The following is a 21,461-nucleotide window of genomic DNA, read 5'->3' on the forward strand; positions in this document are numbered from 1 at the left end:
TTTTTGAGATGTGAAAAACTGCGTTTGAGTTTCAACTAGCTTCGTCATCATATCTTCTAAATTCGGCTTTTTATCATCGGTTTGTGGTGGTTTGTTTTGAAAATTAAGTCTTTGCTGATTGTAAGTATTATTGGATACTTGTTGATTGCTAGGACCTTGTTGGTTGTTGTATGGAATATTTCGATTATAATTCTGATTTTGATTGTAAATTGGTCTTGGCGGTTGATAATTATTCTGATAATTATTTCCAGGCCTTTGGTTTAGATATGAAACATTCTCTCTTTGTTCCATTGTTAGTTTAATACTGAGACAATCTTTTGTCAAATGTGGTCCTCCACACTGCTCACAACTAATTCGTATTGAGTGGATATCTTTAGTCATCTTTTCCATTCGTCTCTCGACAGCATCTATCTTTGCGGAAATGGAATCTAAGTCATGGCTAGAATCAGCTCTAGCTGCTTTAGATGATCTAACGATATCTTTTTCTTGGTGCCACTCATGTGAGTGGGAAGCAGTGTTATCAATAATTTTGTAAGCATCAGTTTCGGTTTTCTTCATAATAGAACCACCAGCTGCTATATCGATGTCTTTCCTTGTAGTGATGTCGCATCCTTGGTAGAATATTTGTACTATTTGACAAGCGTCTAAACCATGTTGCGGACATCCTCTTAATAACTTTCCAAATCTTGTCCACGCCTCATATAGAGTTTCATTCGGCTTCTGTGTGAACGTAACAATTTCTCCTTGAAGTCTTACGGCTTTAGATGCCGGAAAGAATTGTTTAAGAAATTTTTCAACTAAAACGTCCCATGTATCAATCGCCCCTTCAGGTAACGATTCCAACCAATCTTTGGCTTCTCCCTTTAAAGTCCAGGGAAATAACATGAGATATATCTGTTCATCCTCTACTTCTCGGATTTTAAATAGTGTGCAGATCCTATTAAAGGTACGAAGATGTTCATTTGGATCTTCCTTCGGCGCACCACTAAATTGGCATTGATTAGTCACCATGTGTAGAATTTGTCCTTTGATTTCATAATCTGGCGCATTAATGTCAGGATGAGTAATTGCGTGACCTTGGCCAGTGCGTTTAGCTCTCATTCGGTCTTCCATACTTAAAGGTTCCAGATTCTCCATAATTGAATTTGTTGAATCGGAATCACTAGAGGATTCTGATTTAATGGTTCGTTTCTCAACAATCTCTGTTTGAATGATTGGTGGTTCCGGAGGAAAATTTAATGGTTCAGGTTCTATGAATCGTCCCTGAATATTCTCCGGATTCTCAATTGTGAGGTCGGGTTCAAAAAATGGATTATCGGAAATTTGAACTGGAGTACTTGGTTGACTGGATGACGATTCTAAAGTGCGAGTGTCCTCATCAAATTATCCTTATACCCGAAGTTAAATATTCCAACTAATTGGGGACTTAAACTGTAACAAGATTTTAATACTTTGTTTAATAATTACACCAGGATGTCGACTGAATGTAACCCAAGGTTTTAATACTTTGTTATCAATTATTCCAAGTGTCCTTGTACATAATTTCACCCCTGTTTTAATAATTCTAGTGGCTATTAATCCATTCCCGTGTCCGGTTAAATGAACGATTATTCGTACATATAAATACCCCGCCCATCGTGTCCGATCGAGTGTATATGGTTATTTATAGGGACGTTCAATTGTAAATCTTTATATTAAAATTAACAAACTATCATTTAGTTAAACAAATATAAAGCCCATTAATAGCCCATAGTCTAATTTCCACAAGTGTCGTTCTTTTGTCCAAACCCCAATTATGGTACAAAGCCCAATTACCCAATTTTAATATTTTTAGCCCAACATCATGATTACTTCTGATTAAATAAGCATAATAATAACTTAGCTACGAGACATTAAATTAAAAAGGTTGAACATAACTTACAATGATTAAAAATAGCGTAGCGTTACACGGACAGAATTTCGACTTACACCCTTACAACATTCGCTAACACACCCTTATTATTATAAATTAAAATTAAAATTATAATATAAATATAAATATTATACGTTGAATGAGGAGAAGGAAAAGATGTCTTTTTGTGGTGCACCAAAGCTCGATTTTTATAGGCATGTGGGCTGGAACTGTGCACCATGCGATCGCATGGATTTATGCCTTCCAGGCCATGCGATCGCATGGCCAGCTGGGGAGACTCAAAAGTCTTTGTTTTTTTATGCCGACGGTTTTTAAATATAATATAATATATATATTAATTTTAAGAATTAATTATATATTATATTATATTCATGTGCATAGTTGACTTGAAATTTTTAGTCCGTTGCGTCGAGCGTTGAGAGTTGACTCTGGTCCCGGTTCCGGATTTTCGAACGTCCTTGCGAATAATTTAATATCTTGTACTTTGTGTTTTGAATCTTGTACTCTTGTAATTTTGAGACGTTTCTTATCAATAATTGGAACCTTATTGATTGTATTTTGTACTTTTGAGCTTTTTGGTCGTTTGCGTCTTCAATTCGTCGAATCTGTCTTTTGTCTTCACCTTTTATTATTTAAACGAATATCACTTGTAAATAGAATAATTGCAACTAAAAACTTGTCTTTCTTGAGGAATAATGCTATGAAATATATGTTCGTTTTTAGCATTATCAAAATTCATCTACAATCGGAATTAGAAACGATGCTTTGAATCAGGAAATTTGATATTAATCGGAATTAGAAACGATGCTTTTGAGAGGAAATTAGGGTTTTCGATTGTAAATGAGTTACTGTATATTTGAAAGAACCCCTATTTTTTGAGTTTTCTTCCGCCAAATGTAAATTAGAAGGGTAATTTCGTCATCAAACAATTAATCAAGGTGATTATGAGGTCATAATGTTGACTAGAAAATTTGGATGGTCTAAATTATAGTTGTTAATGACAATGGAAGGCTAGGATTAGTGATTTGAATTTTAGATGATATATTTTCAACTTTGTTATTATAATATAAAGAGATACTGTTTTTGTTTGGATTAAAATATATTTTTGGGTTTTCATGCACTTTTTATTTGTTTCTAGACTCAGTTTATTATTTATTACTTTGATAGTCAACTATTTTGAATTCACAACTTCATAGTCAAGATTCTCTCAACCTTGGGTCTCGTGCATTCACTTTTTTTACCGGAGTCTTTTAATCTCCCATATTTTTCTCCAAGTCCACCGTCATTTTTCACCTTAAAAATAGCTTCATCCACTCTCTCAACTTCCGCCCTCATCAAGTGTTATACCCATCAGTAAAGACAATAAGAAAACTTCAACAGCGTACTTGTAATCAACTGAAGAGCTAGAAACATTACACAACCTCGGGCATTTGTGCAGATATACGTTTTTTAACCTTTTTCCTTCTCCAACACTTTTCTCTTCCGGTCAAGTCCACCGGCTTCTCCCCTTTTTAACATTTTGAAGGTTTCGGTGCTGATGTCCTCTCCGACCACCGGCATCTCGCCGGTGGTTCGGTGTTTCTAAGCTTTCCGTCAAGAATAAAGGTCCTCCGTTCCTTCTCCGGTGGCTTTTTGCGTCGATCTAGTGCTCCGGTATCTTCTCTGGTTTTCAGGCGACGATTTCAGGTCTCAGATTCTGGAAACCGTTAGGGTTTGAGGTGTTTTTTGGTGGCGTTTCTGATGGTGGTAAGTAAGCCTTTCTGTGTCTAGTCTTCGTCTGCTCCACTGTTTCTATTTTCGGTTTGATTTTTAGGTGACGAGTTCTACCTGAACAATACATCTCACTAAGTTGGGCTTCGGTTTTGGGTGGAGTTGGGTTTGATTTGGCAGGGCTTAGGTGGATCGTGTTTTGTGTTGAAATCCGTCAGATCTGGTAGGTCCTGACGTCGCCGGAAACTGTTGAGGGGTGGAGGTGGCTCCTCTCGGCCTTGGGTGGTTGATAACAACAACTATTGGTTCTCGGCGGTTGAAGAAGGTGGCAGACAGTGGTCGGTGACCACCGCTTGCTGCCATTGGTGGTTGTCTGGCGGCTGGTAGTGGCTGACGACGACTAATCTAGTTGTTGACGGCCCTAATGGTCGTTGGTAACTTAAAATGGTGATGGTGGCGGTTGGTTGTCGCAGGCGGTCGCCAGTTGGTGCTGGCAACTACTAACGGCTGATGTTGGACCGCTTAAGCCTGGGGGTTTGTTAATGTTCTTAGAAGGTGAAGATGACTGGCTCCTTTACGAGTTGATTCTGCATCTGGATCTGGTCGGTTGCTGCGAGTTTGGTTCATTCATTCCATTTTTCCTGTCGTTTAGTCTATTATGGGCTTGATGTTGTTGTCGGCGTTGTTAACGCAGTTGATTCTGTAAATAGGTCTCGGATTAGGTGTTCTTGGGTTGCCCAGTGATTGGGTTGAATTTGCAGTTTATGCGAGGTGTTGATGCGGGGTTGGTTACGAGGTCGGGTTTATGTATATGTGTGTAGACTTAGGCTTGGTGGTTTTGATTTTATGTAGTCTCATTGTATTGTAATTGTAATTCAATTGAGCTCGCTCTGTAGTTATTGTTGTCGTTCATATTGTTTAGAACGAACAGAGCGAGGGTCAATGTGTTTTGGTCGTTTATGACCAGTTATGTTCAGATCGTCACGATCTGCCCAATGTTGTACCACCGGATCTTCGGGTCTGATATATATATATATATATATATATATATATATATATATATATATTAATACTTTTGTAAAAAAAAAAAAAAAACTATTTTGCATTCATATATGTGAATTATTGATTTATAATTGATTTGAATAACTGAAATGTTTGAAAGAGTATAATTGTGAAATTATTTATTTTAATTCTTTTATTTCATTTTCAATGTAATTTAAGAAAAAGAGGTGATACTCACAAATTACTTATTGATTCATTTACACTTAATTTACTATTATACCCTTAACTATACTTAGAATAATAACATAAATTTCACCCCTTAGATTAATTTATAGAAAAAAGTATAAATAAATTACAAAATGACATGTGCGAATCACCTATCCTTCCTCAAAATATACAAATAAATAACTGCTATCATTTATTTTCTTTTCTTATCCTTTCAAGAATTACCATAAAGAAAATATTTTATATAATTCTCTGTTCTGTTTAGAACACAGTGTGAAATATTTTTCATACAATCTTAAAAGGTTTTTTATGAAGTCAAACAAATAAGTCAAATGGTAAAGCCAAAGTAGCTTGGAAAGATTTTTGTTTTCCTAAGGATTAAGGAGGTTTGGAGATCAAGCCTTTGAGGAAATGGAATGATGTTTTAATGATAAAGAATTTGTGGAGGAGTTTTACCCAAAAGAAATCTGATGCAGGTACGGTTGTTATTAGGCCTGCAGAAGCTAATAGGCCTGCAGGAGGTAATGGGCCTGCGCATCAGAAATTGGGCCAAGTTTATCAAAGGAGATCCAGGAAGAATATCGGATTTAAAGATTATTTTGGGCATGTGGAAACTTGGACGTGAAGTACAAGACAGTTGCCGCAGCGAATTAGAATTCCTCAAGGATTCTAAATCTTTTTATTTAACTAGTTTATCTTTATCCTTATTTGTTTAGCTATTTTAATCCAATAAGGACTCTAAGTCCATTAGCTTTTATAAATAGACAGCGTAGGGTTTTTTTTTTCTTCAGCAGATTTTTTTTAGTCTCGTGAATTAATAAAACGGCTTTAAGCCTTGTGTCCACTATTCTGCGCAGCAGCGTTTATCATTCTTGTTTAGCCACCATCTCAATCTATACATTAAGTGGTATCATATTCCAAGCATGGCTAACAACACCTACAGAGGTGAATATAGCAGATACGCCGGACGAGGCAGTTATATTGATACGAGAGATGCTGAAATCTAGCGTTTGCAACGAAGAATAGCAAAATTAGAACGGGTCCGACATCATAAATATGATGAACGCTATGCTTCGTATCAAACAGAGAACCGGTGGGAAAGTATGAATCCCTTCGCCGATGCGCCGAGCGGATTCAGACATAACCATCATGATGATCCCTTACAGACCAATGGTATGACGGTTGAACAAGTTTTTGATCTGAAATACGTTCCTGAACCTATTGTGGATGAAGATTCCGAACCCATCTATGATACGGATGGTGAGGATGAAGAACCGATTTATGATACAAATAGTGAAAATGATGTAGATTTTATGACTTTCAATGATGTTGATAATATTGGCATAAATTATGATTCTAGTGTAAAAGCCGAAGTTGTAAATGAAGACACAAATGTTGATTCTTGTGTTGAACAGTTGACTTTTGTTGATAGGTTCCCTGGTGCCAAGAGTATTTGGGATGTTAACTTGGCTTATAATGATAGTTAGGGGTGGAAGTGTCTTTTGGAATTAAGAAACAAAATTCATCCTCACACTTTTGAAGAGAATTGTAGCTTCTCTTGGATCACTAATGATGGCAGGAAAGTGGTTTATTCAACTTCCCATGTTTGGAGTGATTTGAGGGTTAATAAAAGTAAATTATTCCGGAGTCATGTTATTTGGTTTAAGGGTTTTGATCCAAAGCATGCATTTATCATACGGCTGGCTGCGTTACATAGGTTGAACACACAAGATAGGATTAATAAATGGATGCCAAACCAAATTCCGTCTTGCTGCATTTGTGGTAAGGTTCATGATTCTATCAATCACTTGTTCTTCAAATGTGATTATAGTGATGGTATTTGGAAAAGATTTAAGGCCAAGATTCTGTTTAGAGGCCTGCCAAATCATTTTGAAGAAATTGTTAATGCTTTAGCAATCTATCCTTTATGTAATAATATCTGGAATGTTGTAAACCGAATAGTATTTGCTTCATGTTTGTACTATATATGGAATAAAGAAATGGCAGGCTTTTTAAACTAAAAAAGAAAGCTGCTAGTAAGCTGTATGATGCAATTTTTGACCATGTTAGATTCAAGCTGGTTACACTGAATATTAGGAAATCTGCAGTAGTTTTAAAGGTGGCTCAGTTATGGAATTTAGTCTATACAGAGAAGGGCTATAGATTAGAATAATTTTAGTTGTATTCGTTTTGTATTGTTGTTGTTTTTGGGCTTTTGCTTTTTGTATTTGAGCTTTGGGTATGTCCTGGTCCTTTTTTACAAGAAACTAGTTTTGGAGGTCCGTGCTTCGCTACGGAGATCAAATCCACATACACATATAATTTCAATAATTTTCTTAATCAATAATAAATAAACGGGTTATAAAGGGTAAATTATAAGTCTACTCCCAAAAATAGATATAAATAATCATTACCTTTTATATATAAGATAAAAATATAGGTAAAAAGTAAGTGCTTAAATGGTAAAGTAAATAAAAAGTATAATATAATGAATGTAATGTTTTAAACTGTGTATTTTTACCTAAAGACTATTAATATTGGATCGAGGAGTAACATCTAACAATATTTTATAATACTTAAAAAAGTAAACAATTTTTCTATTTTGTATGTAATATTTGTATATGTTCGGTTTCATATTGGCCGGAGGTCTCCTTGAAAACAATCTCTCTACCCGTCAAAGAGAGATATGACTTTCTCTGCTTTTGTGAGTGTTTCACTTGGGGTGGAGAAACGACTTTTCTTTATTCAAGCATAGATGATGAATTATCTACGTCTCACCTCTCCTATAACCCATACATGTGGGATTGAGTTTTGTTGTTGTGTTGTTGTGTACATCAAATTATATATTTTAAAGAAAAATCAAAGAAATCATTTGCTCAATTACTCAACCAACATTTTAACCTCCAAAACCCACCAATGGGCCTCTGGGCTGGCCCGTCTACTAAAAAAACCTAATCAGACTATATATTATATAAACAAAATCAATTTTCCATTAATTAACTCATTTCTCCAGTCTTCTTTCTTCCTTCTCTCATCCCATATCCCCCATTCTCCTCGCATTCTTTTCTTGTTATTCTTTTACTCATCATCTACTAAATGTCTAATATCTAATTAGGTAATTTAAATTTGTTCGTTATGAATCCTTGAAATATTGAAGGTTTCTAGATCTGTTGTATAATCCTTTTAGCCCACATGACTTCATTTTAGTTAATCTAGTTTGTTTAAAAATGATGCTATGGTGTATCTGAAGCTCGTAAATGTAATATCATATTTTTTTTTTTTTAGTTTTTCGACTCAAATTTTTGTTTGTATATCGATATACATAATATGTATATTTATAGTTGCAAAATACGGCGCAACTGTGCTTATCCACGGATTAATATTTTATACTCCATTGTGGTAAGGGGAAAAAATTTTTTATACTCCATTGTTGTAAAAAAAAAAAATGCTACAGTAGCTACAGTAATTGCTACAGTAGCTACAGTAATTGCTAAAGTAGCTACAGTGATTTTAGCGCGAGGTGGCGAGATATTATTGGTCTCTATTGTCCATATTTGGATTAATATTTTATACTCCATTGTGTTAAGTCCATTGTGGTAAAGGGAAAAAAAATTTTATGATAAAAAAAAAATGCTACAGTAGCTACAGGATTTTAGGAGGTTGCAGTAGCTACAGATATTATTAGTCTCCATTCTTCATATATATATATATTATAATAATATAATATATTTGTTTGTTTGCCGGAAAATATTTTTCATACGGAGTATTTCACGGTGACGGGATTTTGTAGCACGCTTCAATCCTGCTTCAAACTTTTTGGTCGATTCTCGATTAATGTGAATATGGAGATAACACGAATTGATCTCATTCAATAATTTTGCAATCGAATCAAATTTTTCCGCGAATCACAAATCTGATAGCAACTTCATTAATCATATTATACTCAAACTACTTACTACACACCGAATTCATCGATCCCAACCACCAATCGAGTGCCTAGATCAACTGACCTAGGGCACCAATCACAATGACTAGACCTTTAAAATCATCATCATCATCGTCAACAACAAGAAGACTTACATTTGTTCATCTCATTTTCGCTGCTACTATTTTTTCTCTACTTGTTTTCGCTCTTCAATCCTTCTTCTTCACTGGTTAGATCAGCTACATGCTTTTATCTGACCCTAATTACACCGACTGTAATTCTAATTAGATTCATTTAATTTACATGCTCTGCAGGTAGTCGAGTTAAATCTGCCAACGTTGATGATGTTCGGATCTTATCTGACTTTCAGTCCGACGTTCAACAATGCGTGGTTAGCTTTCCGCTCTATCCACACACACACACACACACACACACACACACACACACACACTCACTAATATACAAGAATCAGTACACTACAGTAGTTAACTGGTTATGTACTTATCGTATTATTATTATAATTTTATAAATATAAATATAGATATAAATCCTAAATTAAGCAGATCACTGCGGACTTTTATACTGCACCAATGACTGATTGCATACTGATTCCTAAGGTAGATTTGGTTTAGAGGTTTGTAATTCAGCGGTATTTGTTACTTAATTCAACATGAATAACAGCTTAATTCTGAATGTCTAATTTTTGTGTTATCTATATGATTCTTCTTTTATCTACAGTGGATTGAATTCACCTTTGTTTATTTATTCAAGCATAATGAAGTTAATTTTAAGAGCTATTGTTTGTCAATCTGAGTGTCATGTAGGCGAACCGAGGATTTGGACTTACTGCGCATATCGTCGACCACTGCAAGTTGATTCTCAAGTTTCCTGAAGGGACTAATAGCACCTGGGTATGTATATCTATCAACGACATTTAATATAGATATGTATATGTATATGTATCTTGTATTAGTCAGTTGACCTCTATAAATGGTTCTAACTTGCAGTTGAACCCACAGTTTAAGACTTATGAGCCATTAGAGTACACATATGATGTTTGTGAGGCAGTACTCTTGTGGGAACAGGTTAGCGATTCATAACTTTTTATCTGTTTACTACGAGTACTCTAATAGTCTAATACATTTTCTTTGTCTATAATCCAGTACCGTAACATGACTACAATACTGACAAGAGAATATTTAGATGCACGGCCCGATGGCTGGATGGACTATGCAGCCAAAAGAATAGCACAACTGCATGTTTTTTTTTTTAATTACCAAAGAATTATGTCTTCGTTTTCAATAATCATTTGCATTAATTTTTCTTTCTGTTTGGTTAATTCTGTACCTTAGAGGTGCTAAGGATTGTAGGAATCGGACGCTTTGTGAGGAGTACCTAAATCCAGTTTTGCCAGCCAAACCACCATTTCACCCTCGCCAGTTTAAAAAATGTGCTGTTGTTGGAAATTCGGGTGATCTTTTGAAGACTGAATTTGGTGAAGAAATCGACAGTCATGATGCAGTTATAAGAGACAATGAGGCACCTGTCAACGAGGTAATATACTTACCTTAAAAGTCGCTGCTAGCCATAATTTGGATATTAAGCTGATGTTGTCCTGTAGAAATATGCGAAACACGTTGGTTTAAAGAGAGATTTTCGACTAGGGGTAAGGGGAACTGCTCGTAACATGGTCCCCATTCTCAATGGATCAGGTAAATATTTTGCCGATGAACACCATGTCTTAATGATGCAGTAATAAATTTTTCTTTAAAAGTGAGTTCTGGAATCTGTATATTTGCACTGTGTTTTTGTTGTGAGGTGGACTGCTAAAAGCCCTAAATAGTATAGCTTTCCAAAGTAAAAGTTTTTTTTACAGCACAAATGAGACCTTACATAAACAGGGTAAAAGGAAGATAGCTATAGGTAACAGACAGTAATGTTGCCTTAAAGGCTATTTACAAGTGTCGTTTTTGATATTTTCTATACAGATGACGAGGTGCTTGTTATTAAAAGTGTGACTCACAGAGACTTTAACAAGATGATTGATGTAAGTAACTTTTTACTAAAGTTTGTCATTCTCTTTGCATCAGCTCTCTATGAGCACGTGACATCTACTATTTGATGTATATTATTTGTTGAGCTTCTTGTATGAGTGGTATTTGTTAGCCACTAAACAGAGTTGTGCACTCAGTTGAAATTTAATTCGCAAATGAATTAATTTTTGGATGATTTTATATATTACCATTCTGGTTCTCTGTCATAATGGCAAGCCTAACAGATACTTTAATTCATCTGTTTTGCAGACGATTCCAAATCCCGTATATCTTTTCCAAGGTATTGTATTACGCAGAGGTGCCAAAGGAACTGGGATGAAATCAGTTGAGCTGGCACTTTCTATGTGTGATATAGTTGACATATATGGCTTCACTGTCGATCCTGGCCACACTGAATGGTCAGTCATCTCTCTCTCTCTCTCTCTCTCTCTCTACATATATGTATATATATATATATATATATATATATATATATATATATATATACGGTCATAATCAAGAGGGAAGCACTTTTTTGGGGGGAATTAGGGGGAAGTAATTTTTTTTTTTAAATTTTGGTTTTTTTCGAATTTTTTTTTCAGACATCAAAATTAGGTAAAAATATGAACATTTAAAAAAGACACTTTGTGACGAATATTATTATGTTGGCGGTAAAACGCTCGAAGAAAAAAATGAAAACATTCAATGCATTGAATGTTTTGATTATGAGTTTATTTGCATCGTTTTGTTTTCATCTTGTGTAAAGTGTTTTTTTTTCGAAATTTAGCCCGATTTAGAGTTTAGGGTTTAGGGTTTAGTGTTTTGGGTTTAGTCACTAAACCCAAAACCCTAAACCCCAAACCGTTCGTGTTAAAATATTCAATCTAAACCCTAATTTCTAAACCCTAATTTCAAAACCCTAATTTCTAAACCCTAATAGCTAAACCCTAATTTTTAACCCCCTAATTTCTAACCCCTTAAAAAAAAACTCAGAATGAAAACATTCAATACATTGAATGTTTTCATTTTTTTTCTTCAAGCGTTTTACCGCTAAAATAATAACATTCATCACAAAGTGTCTTTTTTAAATGTTCATATTTTCATGTGATCTTGATGCCTGAAAAAAAAAAATCGAAGAAAACCAAAAAAAATTACTTCCCCCATTTCCCCCCAAAAAAGTGCTTCCCTCTTGATTAAATCTCTCTCTCTCTATATATATATATATATATATATATATATATATATATATATATATATATATAGGGGCAGGATCAATGGGGAAGTAACCAATCGGGGGGAAGCAAATTTTTTTTTTTTTTTCGTTTTTTTTTTTTGGAATTTTTTTTTCCGGCATCAAGATCACACGAAAATATGAACATTTAGAAGAGACACTTCGTGATGAATGTTATTATTTAGGCGGGAAAACGATTGACAAAAATAACATTCAAGATAATATTGTTCGTGAAGAATATGAACGTTTTTTTTTCCATGTTTTGTGAAGTAAAATTTAGCCGGAATAAACCCAAAACACCAAACCCTAAACCCTAAACTCTAAACCGTTCGTGTTAAAAACTCAATCTAAACCCTAAATCTAAACCCTAAACCCTAATTTTCTAAACCCTAATATCTAAACCCTATAAACCCTAATATCTTAACCTTAATATCTAAACCCCAATAGCTAAAACCTCAACATACGCTCGAAAAACACGATAATTGTTATATATTACTTCTTCGAGCGTTTTCCCGCCAAAATAAAAACATTTATCACAAAGTGTCTCTACTAAATGTTCATATTATTATCCCATCTATAATGTTCGTGAACAAAGTTTTTTCAAAAAACAAAAAAAAAAAAAAAGTTTTTGCTTCCCCCGCTTCCCCCCGATTGGTTACTTCCCTCTTGATCCTACCACTATATATATATATATATATATATATATATATATATATATATATATATATATATATATATATATATATATATATAAGGTTTAAAAAAACGGAAACGCGCCTTGAGGCGTTTTCCCTTTGTGAGGCGAGGCGTATGCCTCGAGGCGAACCGAGGCGTACGTTCGAGGCGGAGTTAAAAAAATACATAGAAAATTATAAGTTCATTACAAGTTTCAACCGTTTCAAAATATAAGTTCATTACATCGACAGATACTCATAAAAAACACAAAACAAAGATTATAATCAAGCTCAAATTCAGAACTGATTCAGAACAGATACATAATTCATAACTTGAAGACAGTAATCAAGAACTAATCATATCACAAACTAATCATATTCAACATTCAACAAACTAATTATATAATTATATAAAAGATATAAAAGAACTATATAAAAGAACTAGAAGAATAATCAAGAACTAATCATATCAACAAACCAGTGGCGGAAGAATTACTAGAGGGGGCAAAAAAAAAAAATTATCTCTTCGAAGAACATATAAATATTACGGAGTACTAGTATTATTGTATTATTAAACTATAAAATTAATTTAAATATAAATATTTTCACAAGTACAATAGGAGTAATAATACAATAAGAAAAAGAAAGATGATAGGAAAAGACAAGATCTGACACTCAACTTTTACATATTTTTCTTTTCTTTTCCAATTAAAAAAAATTTAAATACTTAAAGGTACCGCCCTACTTTCCCTCAACACCAATTTTCCCTCCAATTTTATTAAAACATAAAAAAGCACTTTAATAATAGATGATTTTTGCCGCCATACCAACTTTCCCCTCCAATTTTCCAAGAGGCGTACGCTTTTTACTAACATGTGAGGCGCAGCAAAATCGATCCGCCTCTAATTTTGAGGCGTACGTTTTTTATTGGTCTTTGAGGCGGACGTTCCAGAACGGAATATTCAAAAATCGCATAGAGGCGCGCCTCGAGGCGTTGGAGGCGTACGTTAAAAGAATATATATATATATATATTCTTTTTCTCAAATCTGGGGGATCTTACAGGACCAGATATTTCTCTGAACCAAGAAAAGGTCACAATCCACTCCAAGGAAGGGCGTATTACCAACTACTAGAATGCCTTGGTGTAAGTAAAAATATCTTCTCACATCTTGCTATCTCCATAAACTTGTCGCATCACATAATAGTTGCAACGTCTCCTTGTTTGGATGAATTCTTAGCTCAAACAACCCAACTATACCCATGTAGTAACTTACAAATATCTAGACATGGCAAGATGGGTGAGTTGTACTGGGTAATGGGTCGTCACAAGTTTGTGTTTAGATAGGTCACTTTTAGTACTAGTCGAAACAAGTAATGTTGGATTAGGTCAACCAAATCCTTTGTCCTATCTTAGCAAATAATTAGTGTTAGTGTTGGTATTGTATTACGGTAAAAAGAAGGCATTAGTAAGGCAGTAGTTAACTTTTCAATTTACAATGGTTTTGGAGGTTATATGTGTTAGAAGTAGACTTTTTGGCTGACTTAGGACTGTTTGACCCATTTTCCTTCCAACTTAATTTTTCTATTAGACTACTTGAATTAGGACACAACCCAAATTGACCCATATTTTAACTAAGTGAATAAAAATTGCCACCTCCAAGATATACTCATCAAATGTAGAATGGTTAGAAGTAACTTATGAGTCCACCACAATCTCTTGTCTAATCTGAATTTCTTTAATTTATAAAAACATGGAGATCACTCTCTTCTCGATATTGGGATTTGGGATACTAATAACAAGAACACAGTTAGCATCAAAAATACATATACATATGTTAATTAAAAATCTGTTGCACTTATTGCCTGCTGGAAGGAGTAGAAACTTATACATGTTTCTTGTTGGCCTGTTTACTTGTGCATGTGTAACAACATTTCATATTTCAGGTTATTAGGATACACTCTCCTATGAGAGCGGAACGGGTACAAGACTGGTCCGACGTACCAAGTCGTGAGAAAATAGCCAACGCTCATGGAGCTGCAATGCGACTAAAGAGAATTCAAGAAGGTGAATTTGATAAAGTAGGACAATTTGGCAACTGTAAGGTGTGGGCCAATGCAGGCCCATATGGTAGTGGGCCAGTGTCAGGGTCTAGAGATATGAGTTACAAAAGGAGGAATTCAAATTATAGTAAATGGGAAGTTATGCCTTTTAAGAGTCTAAGAAGAGAAGCACAGGAACACTATAACCAGATGGAAGGTGTGTCACTGTATAAAATGGATGGCAACAAGTTAGATGATCTGGTGTGTGTTAGGCATCCCTTAGATTCTCAAGTGTAGGTAAAAAGTTGTTTTTGCTTGTAATTTATTGCTGTAATTTTATGTGGAAACACTCAGAATAGGGTACATTGCCGACTAACATAAGGTAAATTAGTTTTCAAGCTGAAGAGGATATAGAGCCATGAATAGTGCGTGGTTATACCCAGAGCCGAAATGAAGAGATAAATGATCTTTGGGTAACAATAGTGATTTACCATGGCTAATTTGAAGATCGTGTGGGGAAACGAGCGATGAAATGCGAGAAGAATTCAAGAAGCTTGTAATTGATGTACGACAGTACTACATCCTTTCATTTTTGTCATGTAATGTTAGTCGTATATACCAAAGCCATCTGCATATTTATTCATAGCGATTGGATTGTCTTGTGTATCATCTTTCATATTTGCACTGTAATTTATATACAGATTGATTGTGTAATTTATGTACGGATTGAGATTCAAGTTTACAATATCAAAAAGTATGTTGGTTGTTTGATATACGGATTGTCTGTATATTTGATTAAACAAAATGTTGGATATTTTAGTTTAGATAAACAGTATACCAAAGGCGCGTAAAATATAGTTTGTCAATGTACAATTTATATTTGTTAACTGACCGGGGTGTGGTTATCTATGGTGGATACAAGCTCTTAAAGAATACGTTCCAATAATGATGAAATGTCCTTTTATTAATCAAGCTTTTGAAATTCCACACTTCTTTCAGATGTGTATGACATTTGCTTATACTTTTATTTGATTTCTCTCTATTTTCACAAGCTCCAACTAATAAACTGATCAAATGAATAACGAAAAGGGTATCATTTTGCGATTTGTGATCAGTCATGTGTAAGCATCGACTATATTTCCACCTTATCATTAAGTACTACTAAAATACAAGGCTTTATATTCTGAAAGGAATAGGTTGAGCTTTGACTAACATGTAAGGCTTTATACACGTTTAATGAGTAAAACATGTTGAAGTCACTAAAAGTGTTGTGAAAGTTACTTATTGATCCATTTGACAACTTGCATTACTTGAACCGACTTGACAAATACACTTGAAGCAACTTTAGCTAAGCATTGGATGAATCCACATGTGTACATTGGGTGCATGAAGCGTGGTCCTATGGTGGCTCAAAAGTAAGCCATAATTATCATACTTGTTTTTTTTTTTTTTTTTTTTTTTTTTTTTTTTTTGTATTCTTGTGTCAGGTATTGACTGATTTTTGTTATAATGAAAAAGTGAATCACGAAGTCGAGCATTAGGTTTGTTGAGGAATGTAACAATCATTTCTGTAACGCCAGAGACAAATTTTATGCCACACCCAAATCGATCCATTACACAACATGACACCTCTTTTTAAATGATAACCCATGTTCCAATTTCGAATTAAATAGGCACTACTACAGTAGTACATCAACGAGAATGTATCTTTGGAATCATGGTTTATTGAACTGGATGAGGAGCAAAGTGATGACATGAGGCTCGATTGCGGGACACCGTCCCGTAAATATTTTGTTTCAAATATCACTCAATAGTAACTATATGGATGTCACATTCCTTGTGATAAATTACAGGTTCGGGTATTGTTGAAAAATTTTGCTTTTTACAAACTTTGCCCCCAATTAATAGATTTTTTCGTTTTCGTTGGTGATTGTAAATTTTAAAATTAACAACTCTATTCGAGAAAATTACAATTGATCCATTAACAATTTTTTAAACATACGTGCGACACATAAGCTTTGAACCTAGTAAGGAGATAAAGAAGATTGTGTTAATTTTTTCTTATTGTTTGGTTGCATGCCACAAATAAGAACCCTTTATAAGATAGCAGTACCATTATCGATAATCATTTAATATGATATTATGATACATACGTATATTTCGTTTTCAATCTGTCAAATATTAGCACAAAGTGTTGTTAACAAAAAATATATTTTGTTTCCTCTTTCTTTCCTTTCCTTTCCTTTCATTTTCTTTCATTTCATTTTCTTTTCATTCATTTCATTTCCTTTCAAAATAAAAACTCAATTTCAATGGGAAAATGGTTACATTATATATATATATATATATATATATATATATATATATATATATATATATATATATATATAGTGGCGGATCCAGAAAAAAAATTCACCGGGGGCAAAATTTTTTTAAAAACATAAGGATTTTTTTTTTGACAAAATATAGAGGTTTTGGGGCAAAATATGGAGTTTTTTGAGCAAAATTTAGAGGCTTTTGAGCAAAATACGAAGGTTTTAGGGCAAAATATGAAGGATTTGGGGCAAAAAAAAAAAAATTCCACCTGGGACAAAATCGAAAAACCGAAAAAATTTACACTAAAATTTCGAAATCGTCGGGGGCGGCTGACCCCACTTGACCCCCCTCCCTCCGCCCCTATATATATATATATATATATATATATATATATATATATATATATATATATATATATATATATATATATATATATATATATATATATATATATATAGTCGTATGAGAATGTTCTCACTTTAAAATTTGATGAGAACACTTCTCAGCCACTAAAAATTAAATTCAAATTAAATAGCATTAAACTAAATTTAAATTACATTATATCGATGACCCGTTGAATATTTGGGTGTAGTTTATTTAAGATATTTTATGAAAATAGGTATTTGACACTTTACACCCTGTTTGGGGGGTCGATTTTAATTTTTGGAAAAAGTGTGGGGTTTTTTTGGAAAATAAAAAAAGGTGAAAAGAAAAAAAAAAGTTGAAAGGACGAAAACGCCCCTAGTACTATTCATCGTTTTTTGTCTAATACGTAGTAGTTAATATAGTAATGATGACTTTAAAGAAAAATGTAGCGGTTTAATTAGCTTTTCTATTCACATGGAAAAAAAAATTAAAAGAAAAAGTGTATATTTTTGTTTTATATTAAAAAATGACTGACATTATTTTTTCTTCACTTTATAGTTTTTCTCTTTATTTTTTCTTCACTTTATTGCCAACCAAATCACCCCACAAAATTCAAAATTTGTCTCTGACTTGATTACTGTGCCCATCTTTACGTGTCCATCCCTTCATCCATTTCCTTTTTCTTTTTTTTATCTCTCGCCGGTAACTTTTTATCTCCGATCAATTCCGTTTTCTTTTTAACATACCACTGGAAGAGCTATTTGCCTCCATTTCTCTTGATCTTTTCCATCTGAGTTTCCTGTTTGTGAAACCCTTGAAATGTCCCGTTCATATTGATTATAAACGTTCCATATTAATTGATTTCGTCGCGAGGTTTTGACCTCTATATGAGACGTTTTTCAAAGACTGCATTCATTTTTAAAACAACCATAACCTTTATTTTATCTATAAAGGTTTAAAAAGCATTACGTAGATTATCAAATAATGATAATCTAAAATATACCGTCTACACGTGACCATTACATAATGGTTTACAATAAGAATATATTACATCAAAAATAAGTTTCTTGAATGCAGTTTTTACATAATATCGTACAAGCATGGACTCCAAATCTTGTCCTTATTTTAGTATGCAACAGCGGAAGCTCTTAATAATCACCTGAGAATAAACATGCTTAAAACGTCAACAAAAATGTTGGTGAGTTATATGTTTAACCTATATATTATCAAATCATAATAATAGACCACAAGATTTCATATTTCAATATACATACCATACATAGAGATAAAAATCATTCATATGGTGAACACCTGGTAACCGACATTAACAAGATGCATATAAGAATATCCCCTATCATTCCGGAAAATCCTTCGGACATGATAAAAACGAATTCGAAGTACTAAAGTATCCGGTACTTTGGATGAGGTTCGTTAGGCCCAATAGATCTATCTTTAGGATCCGCGTCAATTAGTAGATCGGTTTACTAATTCTTAGGCTACCAAGCAAAAGGGGCATATTCGGCTTCGATCATTCACCCATAAAACTGCATGTATTCTCATCCCAAAATATTAGATTTTAAAAGTGGGACTATAACACACTTTTACAGATTTTTACTTCGTCGGGAGTAAGACTTGGCCACTGGTCGATTCACGAACCTATAACAAATATATACATATATATATCAAAGTATATTCAAAATATATTTACAATATTTTTAATACATTTTGATGTTTTAAGTTTATTAAGTCAGCTGTCCTCGTTAGTAACCTACAACTGGTTGTCCATAGTTAGATGTACAGAAATAAATTGATATATATTATCTTGAATCAATCCACGACCCAGTGTATACACGTCTCAGGCTAGATCACAACTCAAAGTATATATATTTTTGGAATCAACCTCAACCCTGTATAGCTAACTCAAACATTACTACATATAGAGTGTCTATGGTTGTTCCAAATAATATATATACATGGGTCGATATGATATGTCAAAACATTTGCATACGCGTCTATGGTATCCCAAGATTACATAATATATTAGAATACATGTATAATACAATATAAGTTAGCTAGGATATGATTTGTATAGAATTGTTACAATATTTCCCGTAGCTACAACAATAAAAAAAATATCCAATCTTGTTTTACCCATAACTTCTTCGTTTTAAATCCGTTTTGAGTGAATCAAATTGTTATGTTTTCATATTGAACTCTATTTTATGAATCTAAACAGAAAAAGTATAGGTTTATAGTCGGAAATATAAGTTATAAGTCGTTTTTGTAAGAGGTAGTCATTTCAGTCGAAAGAACGACATCTTGATGACCATTTTTCAAAAATACTTCCACTTTGAGTTTAACCATGATTTTTGGATATAGTTTCATGTTCATAAGAAAAATCATTTTCCCAGAAGAACAACTTTTAAATCAAAGTTTATCATAGTTTTTAATTATCAAACCCAAAACAGCCCGCGGTGTTACTACGACGGCATATGTCCGGTTTTACGGTATTTTTCGTGTTTCCAGGTTTTAAATCATTAAGTTAGCATATCATATAGATATAGAACATGTGTTTAGTTGATTTTAAAAGCCAATTTATAAGGATTAACTTTTGTTTGCAAACAAGTTTAGAATTAACTAAACTTTGTTCTAGTTTTCAAGTTTAAACCTTCGAATAAGGTAGTTATATATATATGAATCGAATGATGTTATGAACATCATTACTACCTCAGGTTTTGTAGATAAACCTACTGGAAATGAGAAAAATAGATCTAGCTTCAAAGGATCCTTGGATGGCTTGAAAGTTCTTGAAGCAGAATCATGGCACGAAAACAAGTTCAAGTAAGATTTTCACTCGAAATAAGATTGTTATAGTTATAGAAATTGAATCAAAGTTTGAATATGAGTATTACCCTGTATTAGAAAAATATCTTACTGTAAATAAGAAAGATTTCTTGAGGTTGAATGATCACTTTACAAGATTGGAAGTAAGCTAGCAAACTTGGAAGTATTCTTGATTTTATGAAACTAGAACTATATGAAGAACACTTAGAAATTGAAGATAGAACTTGAGAGAGATCAATTAGATGAAGAAAATTGAAGAATGAAAGTGTTTGTAGGTGTTTTTGGTCGTTGGTATATGGATTAGATATAAAGGATGTGTAATTTTGTTTACATGTAAATAAGTCATGAATGATTACTAATATTTTTGTAATTTTATGAGATATTTCATGCTAGTTGCCAAATGATGGTTCCCACATGTGTTAGGTGACTCACATGGGCTGCTAAGAGCTAATCATTAGAGTGTATATACCAATAGTACATACATCTAAAAGCTGTGTATTGTACGAGTACGAATACGGGTGCATACGAGTAGAATTGTTGATGAAACTGAACGAGGATGTAATTGTAAGCATTTTTGTTAAGTAGAAGTATTTTGATAAGTGTCTTGAAGTCTTTCAAAAGTGTATGAATACATATTAAAACACTACATGTATATACATTTTAACTAAGTCGCTAAGTCATCGTTAGTCGTTACATGTAAATGTTGTTTTGAAAACTTTAGGTTAACGATCTTGTTAAATGTTGTTAACCCATTGTTTATTATATCTAAAGAGATGTTAAATTATTACATTATCATGATATTATGATATATTAATATATCTTAGTATGATATATATACAGTTAAATGTTGTTACAACGATAATCGTTACATATATGTCTCGTTTCGAAATCATTAAGTTAGTAGTCTTGTTTTTACATATATAGTTCATTGTTAATACACTTAATGACATGTTTACTTAGCATTTATCATGGTTAAACATAGTATATCAATATCTTAATATGATTCATATGTATTTAGTAAGACGTTGTTATAACGATAATCGTTATATATATCGTTTCGAGTTTCTTAATTCAATAAACTCAATTTTATGTATATAACTCATTGTTAAAATACCTAATGAGATACTTACTTATCATAATATCATGTTAACTATATATATAATCATATATATGTCATCATAT

At 33.2% G+C, this 21,461-nt stretch overlaps 1 protein-coding gene and 1 long non-coding RNA gene across 2 annotated transcripts; both read left to right on the forward strand.

Annotated features, from left to right (window-relative positions):
- The first annotated feature begins 8,575 nt into the window (after positions 1-8,575).
- On the forward strand, positions 8,576-10,135 carry LOC139900042 (sialyltransferase-like protein 1). Its single transcript, XM_071882853.1, has 6 exons — positions 8,576-9,003; positions 9,089-9,165; positions 9,599-9,685; positions 9,782-9,859; positions 9,938-10,033; positions 10,127-10,135. The coding sequence occupies exons 1-6, from the start codon at positions 8,877-8,879 to the stop codon at positions 10,133-10,135; spliced, it is 474 nt and encodes a 157-aa protein (XP_071738954.1). The 5' UTR covers positions 8,576-8,876.
- LOC139896231 (uncharacterized) lies at positions 10,133-11,221 on the forward strand. The gene is made up of 3 exons (XR_011776167.1): positions 10,133-10,328; positions 10,763-10,821; positions 11,078-11,221. It is a non-coding gene; the product is annotated as an uncharacterized lncRNA (long non-coding RNA).
- The last annotated feature ends 10,240 nt before the right edge of the window (positions 11,222-21,461 follow it).

This window comes from Rutidosis leptorrhynchoides, chromosome 3, assembly GCF_046630445.1.
Source record: "Rutidosis leptorrhynchoides isolate AG116_Rl617_1_P2 chromosome 3, CSIRO_AGI_Rlap_v1, whole genome shotgun sequence".
In the NCBI taxonomy this organism is placed as follows: Eukaryota; Viridiplantae; Streptophyta; class Magnoliopsida; order Asterales; family Asteraceae; genus Rutidosis; species Rutidosis leptorrhynchoides.